At 40.1% G+C, this 21,436-nt stretch overlaps 1 protein-coding gene across 4 annotated transcripts in view; it reads right to left on the bottom strand.

Moving 5' to 3' along the window:
- Window positions 1-21,436, bottom strand: part of KLC1 (kinesin light chain 1) — a 169,708-nt gene that overhangs the window by 18,233 nt on the left and 130,039 nt on the right. For 3 of the 4 annotated variants that reach the window (XM_053697402.1, XM_053697401.1, XM_053697400.1), the window contains exon 15: window positions 16,419-16,485. The exons of the other annotated variant lie outside the window; for it this stretch is intronic. In XM_053697402.1, coding sequence (XP_053553377.1) covers window positions 16,419-16,485 — 67 coding nt within the window. The remainder of the gene's footprint in view (window positions 1-16,418; window positions 16,486-21,436) is intronic. 4 annotated transcript variants of the gene reach the window in all.

Here is a 21,436-nt window from a genome sequence, read left to right on the forward strand (position 1 = left end):
ATAACATACACAGGAGCGGATTCCTACAGATTACTAACACAGTGAGATACCAGTTAGTATATATTGAACAAATCACAAGTAATGACCCTATAACATACACAGGAGCGGGTTCCTACAGATTACTAACACACTGAGATACCAGTTACTATATATTATACAAATCACAAGCAAGTAATGACCCTATAACATACACAGGAGCGGGTTCCTACAGATTACTAACACGCTGAGATACCAGTTAGTATATATTGTACAAATCACAAGTAATGACCCTATAACATACACAGGAGCGGGTTCCTACAGATTACTAACACACTGAGATACCAGTTAGTATATATTGCACAAATCACAAGCAAGTAATGACCCTATAACATACACAGGAGCGGGTTCCTACAGATAACTTACATACTGAGATACCAGTTAGTATATATTGCACAAATCACAAGTAATGACCCTATAACATACACAGGAGCGGGTTCCTACAGATTACTTACACGCTGAGATACCAATTAGTATATATTGTACAAATCACAAGCAAGTAATGACCCTATAACAAACAGGAGCGGGTTCCTACAGATTACTAACACGCTGAGATACCAGTTAGTATATATTGTACAAATCACAAGCAATTAATGACCCTATAACATACACAGGAGCGGGTTCCTACAGATTACTAAAACGCTGAGATACCAGTTACTATATATTGTACAAATCACAAGCAAGTAATGACCCTAATAACATACACAGGAGCGGATTCCTACAGATTACTAACACACTGAGATACCAGTTAGTATATATTGTACAAATCACAAGCAAGTAATGACCCTAATAACATACACAGGAGCGGGTTCCTACAGATTACTTACACGCTAAGATACCAGTAAGTATATATTGTACAAATCACAAGTAATGACCCTATAACATACACAGGAGCGGATTCCTACAGATTACTAACACAGTGAGATACCAGTTAGTATATATTGTACAAATCACAAGTAATGACCCTATAACATACACAGGAGCGGGTTCCTACAGATTACTAACACGCTGAGATACCAGTTAGTATATATTGTACAAATCACAAGTAATGACCCTATAACATACACAGGAGCGGGTTCCTACAGATTACTAACACGCTGAGATACCAGTTAGTATATATTGTACAAATTACAATAATGACCCTATAACATACACAGGAGCGGGTTCCTACAGATTACTAGTTTGGTAGGAGAGTTTTAAAACTTTCTTGCGCTGCCTTGTTTGGGTATGCCCTAACTCCTACGATATTTTCCCCAAAAAATATCTGGTTGTGGTGTACAGGAGGGGTGTGGTTTTAAGGAGTGAGTGGCGCAACTTAATGCTTATACCCTTATGTTAAAAATGGACAGAGATAATTTCAGAATGAGATTTTTGGAGAAATAACCAAGTGATGTAACAAATAAAACTTTTAAATAGCTATTTTATTGACTTCTGACAATACATATACATTAAAAAATAGGCATAAAAAACATATATATGTCGTTACTCTAAGATGTGGGTTATATGGAAGGCCCTATGTATGCAGTGTATGCAATGTATGCAATTTGTTAGGTTATTTTGGTCATTATGTAGTTTCCTAGGTTATATTGCTATTGTCTATTTTTCCTTGGTTGATATATTTGGCTGGTATATTTGCTCCGTTGGTTTTAGTGTTTAGTAGCTAATTAGGTTGTTTGTACCTAGTACATAGAATACCTAGTTCAATTCCCTAAAGTAGTAAATAAACACAAATTACTTATATAAAGATGGAAAAAACGTATTTTTTGTCTAGCGGGGTTCGTGTAGTGAGTGGGCTGTAAAAACTCTTTGTATGTTATATTAGGGGAGTAGATCAAAAGATCAAAAACTAAAACGATCAAACGAAAACTAAAACGATAAAATGGTAGGGATATATGAAATAAAACAATGAAAATAATGAAAATAAATATTCAGATAAAAATAGATAGGTAATTCTCAAAATGCATTTAAAATAGTGAATATACTGTTAATATAGTGAATATACTGTTAATATTAAATAGGAATATATTTAAAGGAAAAACATTTTTCTTATAGTTGTCGGCCGACACTTGACAGAAAATTGTTATGTTTACAAATTTTGGATTGAAAAAAACCACCGGTGGATTTTACTAATTGAAAAGTTCAGGATAATTTGTTGGCAGTAAGCGTCAAACTTTGTTGCAACTTGTTAGGTGGAAAAATACTCCTTGTATTGTATTATTATGTTTATGGTAGCAAAATGTTGCAGAGTCTATTAGTATGTCCTTCTTTCGATATAGATGTGAGGTCTGTGTATTTTGTTAGATGTTAGATGTTTGCCAGAGCTCTACGGTCTGAAGAGACATTGGCATCTTTTTGCCCCCTCCGAAAATTGCTCCACAAACTGAGGACCGGAACTTCAGAGGTGGACAAACCATTCCTTACCACCTTCAACAGAGGATCAAAGACTAGAAAAAGAGGACCACCAAGGGCGGCAACATCCAGGCTCCACGATCGGCGAAGAGTACAGTGAGTAAAAAACCGCCCCTTACTGCAACATCTCTTCAGACCGTAGAGCTCTGGCAAACATCTAACATCTAACAAAATACACAGACCTCACATCTATATCGAAAGAAGGACATACTAATAGACTCTGCAACATTTTGCTACCATAAACATAATATTACAATACAAGGAGTATTTTTCCACCTAACAAGTTGCAACAAAGTTTGACGCTTACTGCCAACAAATTATCCTGAACTTTTCAATTAGTAAAATCCACCGGTGGTTTTTTTCAATCCAAAATTTGTAAACATAACAATTTTCTGTCAAGTGTCGGCCGACAACTATAAGAAAAATGTTTTTCCTTTAAATATATTCCTATTTAATATTAACAGTATATTCACTATATTAACAGTATATTCACTATTTTAAATGCATTTTGAGAATTACCTATCTATTTTTATCTGAATATTTATTTTCATTGTTTTATTTCATATATCCCTACCATTTTATCGTTTTAGTTTTCGTTTTATCGTTTTAGTTTTTGATCTTTTGATCTACTCCCCTAATATAACATACAAAGAGTTTTTACAGCCCACTCACTACACGAACCCCGCTAGACAAAAAATACGTTTTTTCCATCTTTATATAAGTAATTTGTGTTTATTTACTACTTTAGGGAATTGAACTAGGTATTCTATGTACTAGGTACAAACAACCTAATTAGCTACTAAACACTAAAACCAACGGAGCAAATATACCAGCCAAATATATCAACCAAGGAAAAATAGACAATAGCAATATAACCTAGGAAACTACATAAGGACCAAAAAAAACCTAACAAATTGCATACACTGCATACATAGGGCCTTCCATATAACCCACATCTTAGAGTAACGACATATATATGTTTTTTATGCCTATTTTTTAATGTATATGTATTGTCAGAAGTCAATAAAAACAGAATTTATGTTTACCTGATAAATTACTTTCTCCAACGGTGTGTCCGGTCCACGGCGTCATCCTTACTTGTGGGATATTCTCTTCCCCAACAGGAAATGGCAAAGAGCCCAGCAAAGCTGGTCACATGATCCCTCCTAGGCTCCGCCTACCCCAGTCATTCGACCGACGTTAAGGAGGAATATTTGCATAGGAGAAACCATATGATACCGTGGTGACTGTAGTTAAAGAAAATAAATTATCAGACCTGATTAAAAAACCAGGGCGGGCCGTGGACCGGACACACCGTTGGAGAAAGTAATTTATCAGGTAAACATAAATTCTGTTTTCTCCAACATAGGTGTGTCCGGTCCACGGCGTCATCCTTACTTGTGGGAACCAATACCAAAGCTTTAGGACACGGATGATAGGAGGGAGCAAATCAGGTCACCTAGATGGAAGGCACCACGGCTTGCAAAACCTTTCTCCCAAAAATAGCCTCAGAAGAAGCAAAAGTATCAAACTTGTAAAATTTGGTAAAAGTGTGCAGTGAAGACCAAGTCGCTGCCCTACATATCTGATCAACAGAAGCCTCGTTCTTGAAGGCCCATGTGGAAGCCACAGCCCTAGTGGAATGAGCTGTGATTCTTTCGGGAGGCTGCCGTCCGGCAGTCTCGTAAGCCAATCTGATGATGCTTTTAATCCAAAAAGAGAGAGAGGTAGAAGTTGCTTTTTGACCTCTCCTTTTACCGGAATAAACAACAAACAAGGAAGATGTTTGTCTAAAATCCTTTGTAGCGTCTAAATAGAATTTTAGAGCGCGAACAACATCCAAATTGTGCAACAAACGTTCCTTCTTTGAAACTGGTTTCGGGCACAGAGAAGGTACGATAATCTCCTGGTTAATGTTTTTGTTAGAAACAACTTTTGGAAGAAAACCAGGTTTAGTACGTAAAACCACCTTATCTGCATGGAACACCAGATAAGGAGGAGAACACTGCAGAGCAGATAATTCTGAAACTCTTCTAGCAGAAGAAATTGCAACCAAAAACAAAACTTTCCAAGATAATAACTTAATATCAACGGAATGTAAGGGTTCAAACGGAACCCCCTGAAGAACTGAAAGAACTAAGCTGAGACTCCAAGGAGGAGTCAAAGGTTTGTAAACAGGCTTGATTCTAACCAGAGCCTGAACAAAGGCTTGAACATCTGGCACAGCTGCCAGCTTTTTGTGAAGTAACACAGACAAGGCAGAAATCTGTCCCTTCAGGGAACTTGCAGATAATCCTTTTTCCAATCCTTCTTGAAGGAAGGATAGAATCTTAGGAATCTTAACCTTGTCCCAAGGGAATCCTTTAGATTCACACCAACAGATATATTTTTTCCAAATTTTGTGGTAAATCTTTCTAGTTACAGGCTTTCTGGCCTGAACAAGAGTATCGATAACAGAATCTGAGAACCCTCGCTTCGATAAGATCAAGCGTTCAATCTCCAAGCAGTCAGCTGGAGTGAGACCAGATTCGGATGTTCGAACGGACCTTGAACAAGAAGGTCTCGTCTCAAAGGTAGCTTCCATGGTGGAGCCGATGACATATTCACCAGATCTGCATACCAAGTCCTGCGTGGCCACGCAGGAGCTATCAAGATCACCGACGCCCTCTCCTGATTGATCCTGGCTACCAGCCTGGGGATGAGAGGAAACGGCGGGAATACATAAGCTAGTTTGAAGGTCCAAGGTGCTACTAGTGCATCCACTAGAGCCGCCTTGGGATCCCTGGATCTGGACCCGTAGCAAGGAACTTTGAAGTTCTGACGAGAGGCCATCAGATCCATGTCTGGAATGCCCCACAGTTGAGTGATTTGGACAAAGATTTCCGGATGGAGTTCCCACTCCCCCGGATGCAATGTCTGACGACTCAGAAAATCCGCTTCCCAATTTTCCACTCCTGGGATGTGGATTGCAGACAGGTGGCAGGAGTGAGACTCCGCCCATTGAATGATTTTGGTCACTTCTTCCATCGCCAGGGAACTCCTTGTTCCCCCCTGATGGTTGATGTACGCAACAGTTGTCATGTTGTCTGATTGAAACCGTATGAACTTGGCCCTCGCTAGCTGAGGCCAAGCCTTGAGAGCATTGAATATCGCTCTCAGTTCCAGAATATTTATCGGTAGAAGAGATTCTTCCCGAGACCAAAGACCCTGAGCTTTCAGGGATCCCCAGACCGCGCCCCAGCCCATCAGACTGGCGTCGGTCGTGACAATGACCCACTCTGGTCTGCGGAAGGTCATCCCAGGGACAGCCACCAACGGAGTGAGTCTCTGGTCCTCTGATTTACTTGTATCCTCGGAGACAAGTCTGTATAGTCCCCATTCCACTGACTGAGCATGCACAGTTGTAATGGTCTTAGATGAATGCGCGCAAAAGGAACTATGTCCATTGCCGCTACCATCAAACCTATCACTTCCATGCACTGCGCTATGGAAGGAAGAGGAACGGAATGAAGTATCCGACAAGAGTCTAGAAGTCTTGTTTTTCTGGCCTCTGTCAGAAAAATCCTCATTTCTAAGGAGTCTATTATTGTTCCCAAGAAGGGAACCCTTGTCGACGGAGATAGAGAACTCTTTTCCACGTTCACTTTCCATCCGTGAGATCTGAGAAAGGCCAGGACGATGTCCGTGTGAGCCTTTGCTTGAGGAAGGGACGACGCTTGAATCAGAATGTCGTCCAAGTAAGGTACTACAGCAATGCCCCTTGGTCTTAGCACAGCTAGAAGGGACCCTAGTACCTTTGTGAAAATCCTTGGAGCAGTGGCTAATCCGAAAGGAAGCGCCACGAACTGGTAATGCTTGTCCAGGAATGCGAACCTTAGGAACCGATGATGTTCCTTGTGGATAGGAATATGTAGATACGCATCCTTTAAATCCACCGTGGTCATGAATTGACCTTCCTGGATGGAAGGAAGAATTGTTCAAATGGTTTCCATCTTGAACGATGGAACCTTGAGAAACTTGTTTAAGATCTTGAGATCTAAGATTGGTCTGAACGTTCCCTCTTTTTTGGGAACTATGAACAGATTGGAGTAGAACCCCATCCCTTGTTCTCCTAATGGAACAGGATGAATCACTCCCATTGTTAACAGGTCTTCTACACAATGTAAGAATGCCTGTCTTTTTATGTGGTCTGAAGACAACTGAGACCTGTGGAACCTCCCCCTTGGGGGAAGCCCCTTGAATTCCAGAAGATAACCTTGGGAGACTATTTCTAGTGTCCAAGGATCCAGAACATCTCTTGCCCAAGCCTGAGCGAAGAGAGAGAGTCTGCCCCCCACCAGATCCGGTCCCGGATCGGGGGCCAACATTTCATGCTGTCTTGGTAGCAGTGGCAGGTTTCTTGGCCTGCTTTCCCTTGTTCCAGCCTTGCATTGGTCTCCAAGCTTGCTTGGCTTGAGAAGTATTACCCTCTTGCTTAGAGGACGTAGCACTTTGGGCTGGTCCGTTTCTACGAAAGGGACGAAAATTAGGTTTATTTTTGGCCTTGAAAGGCCGATCCTGAGGAAGGGCATGGCCCTTACCCCCAGTGATATCAGAGATAATCTCTTTCAAGTCAGGGCCAAACAGCGTTTTCCCCTTGAAAGGAATGTTAAGTAGCTTGTTCTTGGAAGACGCATCAGCTGACCAAGATTTCAACCAAAGCGCTCTGCGCGCCACAATAGCAAACCCAGAATTCTTAGCCGCTAACCTAGCCAATTGCAAAGTGGCGTCTAGGGTGAAAGAATTAGCCAATTTGAGAGCATTGATTCTGTCCATAATCTCCTCATAAGGAGGAGAATCACTATCGACCGCCTTTACCAGCTCATCGAACCAGAAACATGCGGCTGTAGCGACAGGGACAATGCATGAAATTGGTTGTAGAAGGTAACCCTGCTGAACAAACATCTTTTTAAGTAAACCTTCTAATTTTTTATCCATAGGATCTTTGAAAGCACAACTATCTTCTATGGGTATAGTGGTGCGTTTGTTTAAAGTGGAAACCGCTCCCTCGACCTTGGGGACTGTCTGCCATAAGTCCTTTCTGGGGTCGACCATAGGAAACAATTTTTTAAATATGGGGGGAGGGACGAAAGGAATACCGGGCCTTTCCCATTCTTTATTTACAATGTCCGCCACCCGCTTGGGTATAGGAAAAGCTTCTGGGAGCCCCGGGACCTCTAGGAACTTGTCCATTTTACATAGCTTCTCTGGGATGACCAAATTGTCACAATCATCCAGAGTGGATAATACCTCCTTAAGCAGAGCGCGGAGATGTTCCAACTTAAATTTAAACGTAATCACATCAGGTTCAGCTTGTTGAGAAATGTTCCCTGAATCTGTAATTTCTCCCTCAGACAAAACCTCCCTGGCCCCATCAGACTGGTTTAGGGGCATTTCAGAACCATTATTATCAGCGTCGTCATGCTCTTCAGTATCTAAAACAGAGCAGTCGCGCTTACGCTGATAAGTGTGCATTTTGGCTAAAATGTTTTTGACAGAATTATCCATTACAGCCGTTAATTGTTGCATAGTAAGGAGTATTGGCGCGCTAGATGTACTAGGGGCCTCCTGAGTGGGCAAGACTCGTGTAGACGAAGGAGGGAATGATGCAGTACCATGCTTACTCCCCTCACTTGAGGAATCATCTTGGGCATCATTGTCATTGTCACATAAATCACATTTATTTAAATGAGAAGGAACTCTGGCTTCCCCACATTCAGAACACAGTCTATCTGGTAGTTCAGACATGTTAAACAGGCATAAACTTGATAACAAAGTACAAAAAAACGTTTTAAAATAAAACCGTTACTGTCCCTTTAAATTTTAAACTGAACACACTTTATTACTGCAATTGCGAAAAAATATGAAGGAATTGTTCAAAATTCACCAAAATTTCACCACAGTGTCTTAAAGCTTTAAAAGTATTGCACACCAAATTTGGAAGCTTTAACCCTTAAAATAACGGAACCGGAGCCGTTTTTAACTTTAACCCCTTTACAGTCCCTGGTATCTGCTTTGCTGAGACCCAACCAAGCCCAAAGGGGAATACGATACCAAATGACGCCTTCAGAAAGTCTTTTCTATGTATCAGAGCTCCTCACACATGCGACTGCATGTCATGTCTCTCAAAAACAAGTGCGCAACACCGGCGCGAAAATGAGGCTCTGCCTATGATTTGAGAAAGCCCCTAAAGAATAAGGTGTCTAAAAAAGTGCCTGCCGATATAATCTTATCAAAATACCCAGATTAAATGATTCCTCAAGGCTAAATATGTGTTAATAATGAATCGATTTAGCCCAGAAAAAGTCTACAGTCTTAATAAGCCCTTGTGAAGCCCTTATTTACTATCTTAATAAACATGGCTTACCGGATCCCATAGGGAAAATGACAGCTTCCAGCATTACATCGTCTTGTTAGAATGTGTCATACCTCAAGCAGTAAGAGACTGCACACTGTTCCCCCAACTGAAGTTAATTCCTCTCAACAGTCCTGTGTGGAACAGCCATGGATTTTAGTAACGGTTGCTAAAATCATTTTCCTCATACAAACAGAAATCTTCATCTCTTTTCTGTTTCTGAGTAAATAGTACATACCAGCACTATTTTAAAATAACAAACTCTTGATTGAATAATAAAAACTACAGTTAAACACTAAAAAACTCTAAGCCATCTCCGTGGAGATGTTGCCTGTACAACGGCAAAGAGAATGACTGGGGTAGGCGGAGCCTAGGAGGGATCATGTGACCAGCTTTGCTGGGCTCTTTGCCATTTCCTGTTGGGGAAGAGAATATCCCACAAGTAAGGATGACGCCGTGGACCGGACACACCTATGTTGGAGAAATAGCTATTTAAAAGTTTTATTTGTTACATCACTTGGTTATTTCTCCAAAAATCTCATTCTGAAATTATCTCTGTCCATTTTTAACATAAGGGTATAAGCATTAAGTTGCGCCACTCACTCCTTAAAACCACACCCCTCCTACAGATTACTAACACGCTGAGATAACAGTTAGTATATATTGTACAAATCACAAGTAAGTAATGACCCTATAACATACACAGGAGCAGGTTCCTACAGATTACTAACACGCTGAGATACCAGTTAGTATATATTGTACAAATCACAAGCAAGTAATGACCCTATAACATACACAGGAGCGGGTGCCTACCAGATAACTTACACGCTAAGATACCAGTTAGTATATATTGTACAAATCACAAGCAAGTAATGACCCTATAACAAACAGGAGCAGGTTCCTACAGATTACTAACACGCTGAGATACCGGTTAGTATATATTGCACAATTCACAAGCAAGTAATGACCCTATAACATACACAGGAGCAGGTTCCTACAGATTACTAACACGCTGACATACCAGTTAGTATATATTGTACAAATCACAAGTAATGACCCTTTAACATACACAGGAGCGGGTTCCTACAAATTACTAACACACTGAGATACCAGTTAGTATATATTGTACAAATCACAAGCAAGTAATGACCCTTTAACATACACAGGAGCGGGTTCTTACAGATTACACGCTGAGATACCAGTTTCATTTCCTCACGTGATGCAGCACATGATGGATTTCAGAGTAGGTTTTAGCCTAATATTGCCTATTATATATATAAAAAAAAAAAGGGCGCAGGGAGATACTGTCTTTGTTTCTATACTTATGCATTGAAAGCTCAATTTTCAAGGTTTAGTACAGGTAACAAAACAGCAGGCTGACAAACTACTGTTTATGATTACACAATATGTTTACATAGTAAAAATCTATATTAGATCCTCACAGACTGATTTCTAAAGAACTACTACATTTTTATGCATTTTATATACAGTTGCAACTGTTGATCATGATTTGCATTTATTTTAACATTTAATCCAAGTTTTACAAACTCTAGCTTACTATGATTTGCATTTTTATTTCAGTCAGTGAAATGTAGACAGTTATTTGTTAGATATGACCTCATAGAAGGTTTTAGCAAGACAACATATTCTTCAAAAGGTGAATTTATTCGTGTTTATACCGCAACGTGCAGTGAACGTTTCTAGGTATTTGAGATTAGAAACATTACAGGTCTTGCATATGTATAGAACATAGTGTGTATAGATTAATTTGCTTATGTGCCCTATAGTAGTGATACCTCTAACCTATATACACTATATAATTATATATTCTATATACACACACAAGCACAGCAGGAATGAAAAAAAAAGGACAAATTACTTTTGGAACCTAATATATAGACATGAGATCTAATGGCTAATCCCATATTAACAGCCTCTTTGGAAGAAACTCCAAAATAAACAGAGCTGACGGGAATGTAATGAAAATATTTCACTTCACACCCATCTAACAAGATATAAACCAAATATGCACATCCTATCACATAAACAGTGAAAATAGCCCTGATCAGCATAATCAGTCCTCTGAATCTCTAAAAAATTATACCCATAAAAGGGAGATCCATACTTCTGGCACAATAGTTATTGTGCTGTTTTTTCCTTGATACCATAGGATTTATTCCTAGATTTCTTCACCTCTTAGAAATTAAAATTGCTTCTTTAGGTTTAACTTTGTTTATGAAATAGCTTGTTTTGTTCTTTGACACCACAACCAATCAAAATGAATTGCTTATCTCTGTTTGTATACCAAATCCCAATACTTAGAGAGAACGTTTGGAAATTAAAATGTTGTTAATACTTCTCACCTACTGGAATTATAATTTCTCCCGTTGGCTATGATTACACAGATTTTTTATAGCCTATACTTAAGTATATAAACTTCCAGTAAAGGTGGGGATACCACAGGCAAAATCATCTATTTCAATTGCTGATATAAAGTAAGCGCTTTATATAAGCGTTTCTTCAAAAGGAAGGGCAGCTGCTCTAAAAGAGACTCGTCTTGGGACTGAGAGAGAAAAAAAAAAATTTATGCTTACCCGATAAATTTGTTTCCTTTTAGACACAATGAGTCCACGGATTTTATCCTTACTTGTGGGATTACGCCTCATGGTCAGCAGGAGGAGGCAAAGAGCACCACAGCAGAGCTGTATATATAACTCCTCCCTTCCCTCCCACTCCAGTCATTCGACCGAAGTTAGGAAGAGAAAGGAAAAGCCAAGGTGAAGAGGTGTCTGAAGTTTAAAAAAAAAATAAAAAAAATAACCTGTCACATAGAACAGGAAGGGCCGTGGACTCATCGTGTCTAAAAAGAAACAAATTTATCAGGTAAGCATAAATTTTCTTTTTAAAGACAAAATGAGTCCACGGATGATAAGGGAGGGACAAGACAGGGAACCTAAACAGAAGGCACCACTGCTTGAAGAACCTTACTCCCAAAAACAGCCTCAGCCGAGGCAAAGGTATCAAATTTGTAAAATTTAGAAAAAGTGTGAAGAGAGGACCAAGTTGCAGCCTTGCAAATCTGTTCAACAGAAGCATCATCTTTGAATGCCCATGAGGAAGCAACAGCCCTAGGGGAACAATCCGTAATATTTTCAGGAGGCTGCTGTCCAGCAGTCTCAAATACAAAACGGATGATACTCTTCAGCCAAAAAGAAAGAGAGGTAGCTGTAGCTTACTGACCCTCACGTTTCCCCAAAAAATGACAAATGAAGAGACGATTGACAAAAGTCCTAAGTCGCTTGTAAATAAAACTTTAAAGCACGGACTACGTCCAAATTGTGTAGTAGGCGTTCCTTCTGAAAAGGAGGAATAGGACACAAGGAAGGAACAACAAGCTCCTGATTAATGTTCTTGTCTGAAACAACTTTAGGAAGAAAACCAAGTTTAGTACGTAAAACCACCTTAACCGAATGAAAAATAAGGTAAGGAGAATTATATTGTAATGCCGAAAGCTCAGACACTCTTCGAGCAGAAGAAATGGCAACAAGAAACAAAACTTTCCAAGATAATAACAATATCTATGGAATGCATAGGTTCAAACAGAACCCCTTGAAGAACTTTAAGAACTAAATTCAAACTCCATGGATGAGCAATTGGTTTAAACACAGGCCTGATTCTAATCAAAGCCTGACAAAAAGATTGAATATCTGGTACATCTGCCAGACGCTTGTGCAACAAAATAGACAAGGCAGAGATCTGACCCTTTAGGGAACTCGCCGATAACCCCTTCTCCAATCCTTCTTGGAGAAAGGACAAAATCCTAAGAATCCCAACTCTAATCCATGAGTAGCCCTTGGAATCACACCAAAAAAGATATTTGTGCCATATCTTATGGTAAAGCTACCTAGTTACAGGCTCACGCGCCTGAATTAAGGTATCTATGAACGAGTCAGGGAAACCCTGTTTGGATAAAATTAAGCGTTAAATCTCCAAGCAGCCAGTTGTAGAGAAACTAGATTCAGGTGAAGGAAAGGTCCCTGAATGAGAAGGTCCTTCCTCAATGGAATCTTCCAATGTGGCAGGAATAACATGGCCACCAGATCGGCATACCAAATCCTGCGAGACCACGCAGGAGCGATGAGGATCACTGATGCCTTCTCCTGATTGATTCGAGTAATAACCTGGGGAAGAAGTGCAAAACGGGGGAAATAGATATGCTAGTCTGAAGGACCAAGGAACGGCCAAGGCATCTATCAGCTCGGCCTGAGGGACCCGGACCTGGACCGTATCTCGGAAGCTTGGCAGTCTGACGAGATGTCAAGAAATCCAACTCCTGCCGACCCCATTTGAGAATCAGGTTGGAAAATACTTCCGGATAGAGTTCCCACTCCCTGGATGAAAGGTTTGCCTGTTCAGAAAATCCGCCTCCCAGTTGTCTACCCCTGGGATGTGGATTTTTTTTTTACAATGACGCACCTTTTTACTTCAAGTCTGCTTTTCAGCAGATTCCCTTAACACCAAAGCATTGCTGTTTACACAGCTTATAAGCTTAGCTATGGTTAGTGCAGTGATTTATAACCATCCAGTGCCAGCGTCCAAAACTGCCAAGCGTCCCCTAGAACAATTAGGAGAATTGCATCTATGTTACCCCTAGAAAGGAGCCCCAATGTGATGAGGTCTGTGTAAAAAAATAAAGTGCCCCAACTTTTTCTGAGACTTCTTGTACCCCAGAAATAAAGTCAGCGCTTACCTCATCTTCTGCCTGGCAGCAAGGCAGACTCCAGGTGTAAGAGGTCCTATCCCTCCCATGGACCTGAAAATGAAAAGAAAGTCCTGAGTTAGAATCTCTCAGGTTTTCCAAAGGCAGGGCAGCATCAATATATGGGAGGCACAGTGAGAATTATGTCCCACCAGTTCCCATTGCTCTAAAGCCACCAAATGCTCTCCTGTAGAGCCTGATATGGACTACGGCTACACCCTAGAACAAAGTAGCACTCTCTGGCACTACTTTAAAAATAATAAACTCTTGATTGAAGAATCTAATCTAACACCTCACTTTACCTCTTCCTATCACTAACGTAGGCAAAGAGAATGACTGGAGTGGGAGGGAAGGGAGGAGCTATATATACAGCTCTGCTGTGGTGCTCTTTGCCTCCTCCTGCTGACCAGGAGGCGTAATCCCACAAGGATAAAATCCATGGACTCATCGTGTCTTTAAAAAGAAACACATACAACCTACTAAATAATAGATTGCATGTTGGTGAAAAAACTGTAAAACCTTCAAACTGAACAAACATATGCAAAGAGCCATTGAAAAACAGCTACAGGAAATAAGGTGCTAATCTGTTCTAATAATGTTCAGATTCTGATATGTTAATCTATTGGAAGACTACAGAAAATTGTTGTAATTACAAGGTGTCTGCAGAGATAAAACCTACACTACATAATCCAAAATTGGTTGAAACATAATTCAAACCAGCATAGGAACATAGTAGATGAGGTTAAAAGAAGACCAATGTCCAATTTCTTCACCCTACATGATGTAGAATAAAGAAACTGCCCATTGAACTAACATTATTACAAATAGAAGTTGACCCATATAACACAAGCATGAAGGCAAAATGTATCTAAAGAATGGGATAGACACCTTCTAAGAAGACACTAGCATATATATCCACCAGTACTAACAGGCTTATTGAATTCTCATATTCTTGTAATTTGTGCTCGTTTTAAAACTACTGATACCATATGCAAACACTTTACTTTTAACATTCTCTGAAATCTTTACTGTACTAAGCACCCACCAGGGCATTGGTATGGGTGCTACTTAAAGAGGAAGGCCTACTTATTTAGTCAGTGGGACACTGGATCCCAGACTTTATGCATTCACTAGGACCATTAGGTGTACGACACAATATCTCATGACAAACTGGACAGACAAGTCTCTATTTTAAATAATAATAATATGACATCATGTATATAGTGTAAAGAAGGTTGACACCTAATAGTTAAAGTGGGACAGAGTACTTTTTTTTAATAAAGGGGGTCTCAACACAATATAAACAACGGCACCGACAGTTCACCTCACACACGGGAGTAATTGGAAGATTAAAAACTAAACCAAAAAATGAATCAGCTATTCTCTAGCAATACAGAAATTACTCCTGAGACATAAAAATATCTAGAGATAATGCTCAAAACAGGAAATATGAAGACACACAAAACAAAATGTATGTCTCTGTGAAATATGACTTTTTCCCATCTTTAACATTGAGTGGACTATATGTTTTTCCTTCTGGGCTAGTAGCTATATATATATAGCTATGTGTGTGTGTTTATATTTAGTTAACATAAAAATAAAAAAGTTGAGCTTATAATATTGTTAAACAGACAAGTAATCTAACACGCCATTAGTATAAGCATATATTTAGAGCTGTTGACTGTCCTTTTATGGAAGGACACTTTCCTTTAAAAAAAATGCACTTTAAAATATAATTTATGCTAACCTGATAAATGAATTTCTTTCATAGTGGTGAGAGTCCACAATCCATTACTTCTGGGAATTATTATTCTCTATCACTAGGAGGAGGCAAAGATTCCCAAACCCCAAGAGCTGTATAAAACCCCTCCCACCTCAAAGGTACCTCAGTCTAATGTACAGCCAAGCAAAATGAGGTAGGAAAAGAAATAAGTAAAAAAAAATTAAAATGAGCAGGGAAAAAATAATGTGCGTAAGAAAAAGAACGCCACCAAAAAACCCACAGGGTGGGGTCTCGTGAACTCTCATCACCATGAAATAAATGAATTTTTCAGGTAAGCATAAATTATGTTTCCTTTCATAAAAGTGGTGAGAGATCACAATCCATTACTCCTGGGAAATAATACCCATGCTGTGGAGTCCACGAGGAATGAGACACAAAGGGTGGGAAATGGAATTAAAAAACATCTTCATTCTTTGACCACCTCCAGCAAAGGCCAAGACAAGACTAAGGTACCTGTTAGGTGGGAGGGGTTTTATAGAGCTCTTGGGGTTAGGGAATCTTTGACTCCTTCTAGTGGTAAAGAAGAATAATTCCCAGGAGGAGAAATAGATCATGGACTCAAACCACCTGTATGGAAGAAATAGACTTCACATTAGGAGATGATCACTACAAGAGGAAACCCATAGCTGGTTTCTGTGAGCATTTCTTTATGACGAAACCTATTTTTACAGATAAGGTTATGACAATAACCATTATAAATGCTACTAAAAAGCATAAATCAGATCAGCAACAAAAGACAATAAAGGACAGACACAAGATGGCATTAATGTGGATTAGTCTTGTGATTTTGTTAGTATAATGCTGGATGATTCCAGAACATAACAGAAGCAAGCAGAGACAATTGGTGGTTTACAGCAATGCAGTAAAAAAAAAAAAACAACAACTAGGAACTATATTGAGAAAAACTCATGTTAGGGACTGTTTGATCTTGCACAGCATCTTATTAGGCACACATTTACTTTACTACTGTTCCTTTGGTACCTCTAAGCCCTAAATACTCTAATTCTAAGGGATAGGTAATAACATGGGCTTCTTACTTGTATGTGATCTTCAGTAGCCTTGCCACTCGTGTTAAGAACATTCAAAGAACTGGCGCGCTTCATGCTGGACAGTGAACATGCAAGGGATAAACCAATGAGAATCACGAGAAACTGACTTGGAACACACAAGTTTAACTCAGGGATATTCCCTTTTTTTATAAATGGAGGAGAAAAAACACAAAATTGTACATTTTATAAGATTAAAAAAAAGTGATGTTAGTTATTCATTTCTGGTTCAGCAACAGCTATTTTCCACCAATAAAAAGTAAAAAAAAAACCCTGAAATTAAATTACATACACAAAACAACCTACGTGCTAGAACAAACTCTTCAAAACTCTACTAGGTGTTCTAGATATTCTATAACTCTATAAACTAAACACTAAGAAGTATTGCCATAAGGCCATTTAGGGATATGGAAGATTTGATGCTGTGTAGCAGTAACCAAACAGCTGTAAAATGTAAGTCCTGGTTCAATTGAATTTGTATTTTTAAAATGTCATATTAGATTCACACACAAAAATAGCAAAGTTTCAGTCTCACAAGGTTTTGTGGTCCATGAGGTTTTAACATCGGCGCTATAATTAAATACAATTGTATTTAATAGCTTTTAAAAATAGTAAAATGCTTTTAAAATATTAAAAACAGAATTTATGTTTACCTGATAAATTGCTTTCTCCAACGGTGTGTCCGGTCCACGGCGTCATCCTTACTTGTGGGATATTCTCTTCCCCAACAGGAAATGGCAAAGAGCCCAGCAAAGCTGGTCACATGATCCCTCCTAGGCTCCGCCTACCCCAGTCATTCGACCGACGTTAAGGAGGAATATTTGCATAGGAGAAACCATATGGTACCGTGGTGACTGTAGTTAAAGAAAATAAATTAACAGACCTGATTAAAAAACCAGGGCGGGCCGTGGACCGGACACACCGTTGGAGAAAGCAATTTATCAGGTAAACATAAATTCTGTTTTCTCCAACATAGGTGTGTCCGGTCCACGGCGTCATCCTTACTTGTGGGAACCAATACCAAAGCTTTAGGACACGGATGAAGGGAGGGAGCAAATCAGGTCACCTAAATGGAAGGCACCACGGCTTGCAAAACCTTTCTCCCAAAAATAGCCTCAGAAGAAGCAAAAGTATCAAACTTGTAAAATTTGGTAAAAGTGTGCAGTGAAGACCAAGTCGCTGCCCTACATATCTGATCAACAGAAGCCTCGTTCTTGAAGGCCCATGTGGAAGCCACAGCCCTAGTGGAATGAGCTGTGATTCTTTCGGGAGGCTGCCGTCCGGCAGTCTCGTAAGCCAATCTGATGATGTTTTTAATCCAAAAAGAGAGAGAGGTAGAAGTTGCTTTGTGACCTCTCCTTTTACCGGAATAAACAACAAACAAGGAAGATGTTTGTCTAAAAACCTTGGTAGCATCTAAATAGAATTTTAGAGCGCGAACAACATCCAAATTGTGCAACAAACGTTCCTTCTTTGAAACTGGTTTCGGACACAGAGAAGGTACGATAATCTCCTGGTTAATGTTTTTGTTAGAAACAACTTTTGGAAGAAAACCAGGTTTAGTACGTAAAACCACCTTATCTGCATGGAACACCAGATAAGGAGGAGAACACTGCAGAGCAGATAATTCTGAAACTCTTCTGGCAGAAGAAATTGCAACTAAAAACAAAACTTTCCAAGATAATAATTTAATATCAACGGAATGCAAGGGTTCAAACGGAACCCCCTGAAGAACTGAAAGAACTAAATTGAGACTCCAAGGAGGAGTCAAAGGTTTGTAAACAGGCTTGATTCTAACCAGAGCCTGAACAAAAGCTTGAACATCTGGCACAGCTGCCAGCTTTTTGTGAAGTAACACCGACAAGGCAGAAATCTGTCCCTTCAGGGAACTTGTAGATAATCCTTTTTCCAATCCTTCTTGAAGGAAGGATAGAATCCTAGGAATCTTAACCTTGTCCCAAGGGAATCCTTTAGATTCACACCAACAGATATATTTTTTCCAAATTTTGTGGTAAATCTTTCTAGTTACAGGCTTTCTGGCCTGAACAAGAGTATCGATAACAGAATCTGAGAATCCTCGCTTCGATAAAATCAAGCGTTCAATCTCCAAGCAGTCAGCTGGAGTGAAACCAGATTCGGATGTTCGAACGGACCCTGAACAAGAAGGTCTCGTCTCAAAGGTAGCTTCCAAGGTGGAGCCGATGACATATTCACCAGATCTGCATACCAAGTCCTGCGTGGCCACGCAGGAGCTATCAAGATCACCGACGCCCTCTCCTGATTGATCCTGGCTACCAGCCTGGGGATGAGAGGAAATGGCGGGAACACATAAGCTAGTTTGAAGGTCCAAGGTGCTACTAGTGCATCCACTAGAGCCGCCTTGGGATCCCTGGATCTGGACCCGTAGCAAGGAACTTTGAAGTTCTGACGAGAGGCCATCAGATCCATATCTGGAATGCCCCACAGCTGAGTGACTTGGGCAAAGATTTCCGGATGGAGTTCCCACTCCCCCGGATGCAATGTCTGACGACTCAGAAAATCCGCTTCCCAATTTTCCACTCCTGGGATGTGGATAGCAGACATTCTTGGAAGACGCATCAGCCGACCAAGATTTCAACCAAAGCGCTCTGCGCGCCACAATAGCAAACCCAGAATTCTTAGCCGCTAACCTAGCCAATTGCAAAGTGGCGTCTAGGGTGAAAGAATTAGCCAATTTGAGAGCATTGATTCTGTCCATAATCTCCTCATAAGGAGGAGAATCACTATCGAGCGCCTTTATCAGCTCATCGAACCAGAAACATGCGGCTGTAGCGACAGGGACAATGCATGAAATTGGTTGTAGAAGGTAACCCTGCTGAACAAACATCTTTTTAAGCAAACCTTCTAATTTTTTATCCATAGGATCTTTGAAAGCACAACTATCCTCTATGGGTATAGTGGTGCGTTTGTTTAAAGTGGAAACCGCTCCCTCGACCTTGGGGACTGTCTGCCATAAGTCCTTTCTGGGGTCGACCATAGGAAACAATTTTTTAAATATGGGGGGAGGGACGAAAGGAATACCGGGCCTTTCCCATTCTTTATTAACAATGTCCGCCACCCGCTTGGGTATAGGAAAAGCTTCTGGGAGCCCCGGCACCTCTAGGAACTTGTCCATTTTACATAGTTTCTCTGGGATGACCAACTTGTCACAATCATCCAGAGTGGATAATACCTCCTTAAGCAGAATGCGGAGATGTTCCAACTTAAATTTAAATGCAATCACATCAGGTTCAGCCTGTTGAGAAATGTTCCCTGAATCAGTAATTTCTCCCTCAGACAAAACCTCCCTGGCCCCATCAGACTGGGTTAGGGGCCCTTCAGAGATATTAATATCAGCGTCGTCATGCTCTTCAGTAACTAAAACAGAGCAGCCACGCTTACGCTGACAAGGGTTCATTTTGGCTAAAATGTTTTTGACAGAATTATCCATTACAGCCGTTAATTGTTGCATAGTAAGGAGTATTTGCGCGCTAGATGTACTAGGGGCCTCCTGAGTGGGCAAGACTCGTGTAGACGAAGGAGGGAATGGTGCAGTACCATGCTTACTCCCCTCACTTGAGGAATCATCTTGGGCATCATTGTCATTATCACATAAATCACATTTATTTAAATGAATAGGAATTCTGGCTTCCCCACATTCAGAACACAGTCTATCTGGTAGTTCAGACATGTTAAACAGGCATAAACTTGATAACAAAGTACAAAAACGTTTTAAAATAAAACCGTTACTGTCACTTTAAATTTTAAACTGAACACACTTTATTACTGCAATTGCGAAAAAACATGAAGGAATTGTTCAAAATTCACCAAATTTTCACCACAGTGTCTTAAAGCCTTAAAAGTATTGCACACCAAATTTGGAAGCTTTAACCCTTAAAATAACGGAACCGGAGCCGTTTTAAACTTTAACCCCTTTACAGTCCCTGGTATCTGCTTTGCTGAGACCCAACCAAGCCCAAAGGGGAATACGATACCAAATGACGCCTTCAGAAAGTCTTTTCTAAGTACCAGAGCTCCTCTCACATGCGACTGCATGCCATACCTCTCAAAAACAAGTGCGCCACACCGGCGCGAAAATGAGGCTCTGCTTAAGCTTTGGGAAAGCCCCTAAGGAATAAGGTGTCTAATACAGTGCCTGCCGATATTATTATATCAAAATACCCAGATAAAATGATTCCTCAAGGCTAAATATGTGTTAATAATGAATCGATTTAGCCCAGAAAAAGTCTACAGTCTTAATAAGCCCTTGTGAAGCCCTTATTTACGATCGTAATAAACATGGCTTACCGGATCCCATAGGGAAAATGACAGCTTCCAGCATTACATCGTCTTGTTAGAATGTGTCATACCTCAAGCAGCAAGAGACTGCACACTGTTCCCCCAACTGAAGTTAATTGCTCTCAACAGTCCTGTGTGGAACAGCCATGGATTTTAGTTACGGTTGCTAAAATCATTTTCCTCATACAAACAGAAATCTTCATCTCTTTTCTGTTTCTGAGTAAATAGTACATACCAGCACTATTTCAAAATAACAAACTCTTGATTGAATAATAAAAACTACAGTTAAACACTAAAAAACTCTAAGCCATCTCCGTGGAGATGTTGCCTGTACAACGGCAAAGAGAATGACTGGGGTAGGCGGAGCCTAGGAGGGATCATGTGACCAGCTTTGCTGGGCTCTTTGCCATTTCCTGTTGGGGAAGAGAATATCCCACAAGTAAGGATGACGCCGTGGACCGGACACACCTATGTTGGAGAAATTAGGCTTCTACTTCCAGATCCACACTTCCTGTTTGCCATTACCATGATACTTCTTTGAACACATACTGTGTGATACACTACAATATTTACCATTTCAGTCCAATACGTTTCCTAAAAGCAAAGAAGGAATATTTATTTCAGATTTACAGAGGGCCAAAACCAGCACAAAAAGTATAGGACCCTCTGACTGTTCTTAGAGAACCCCACCT

This window comes from Bombina bombina, chromosome 1, assembly GCF_027579735.1.
Source record: "Bombina bombina isolate aBomBom1 chromosome 1, aBomBom1.pri, whole genome shotgun sequence".
In the NCBI taxonomy this organism is placed as follows: Eukaryota; Metazoa; Chordata; class Amphibia; order Anura; family Bombinatoridae; genus Bombina; species Bombina bombina.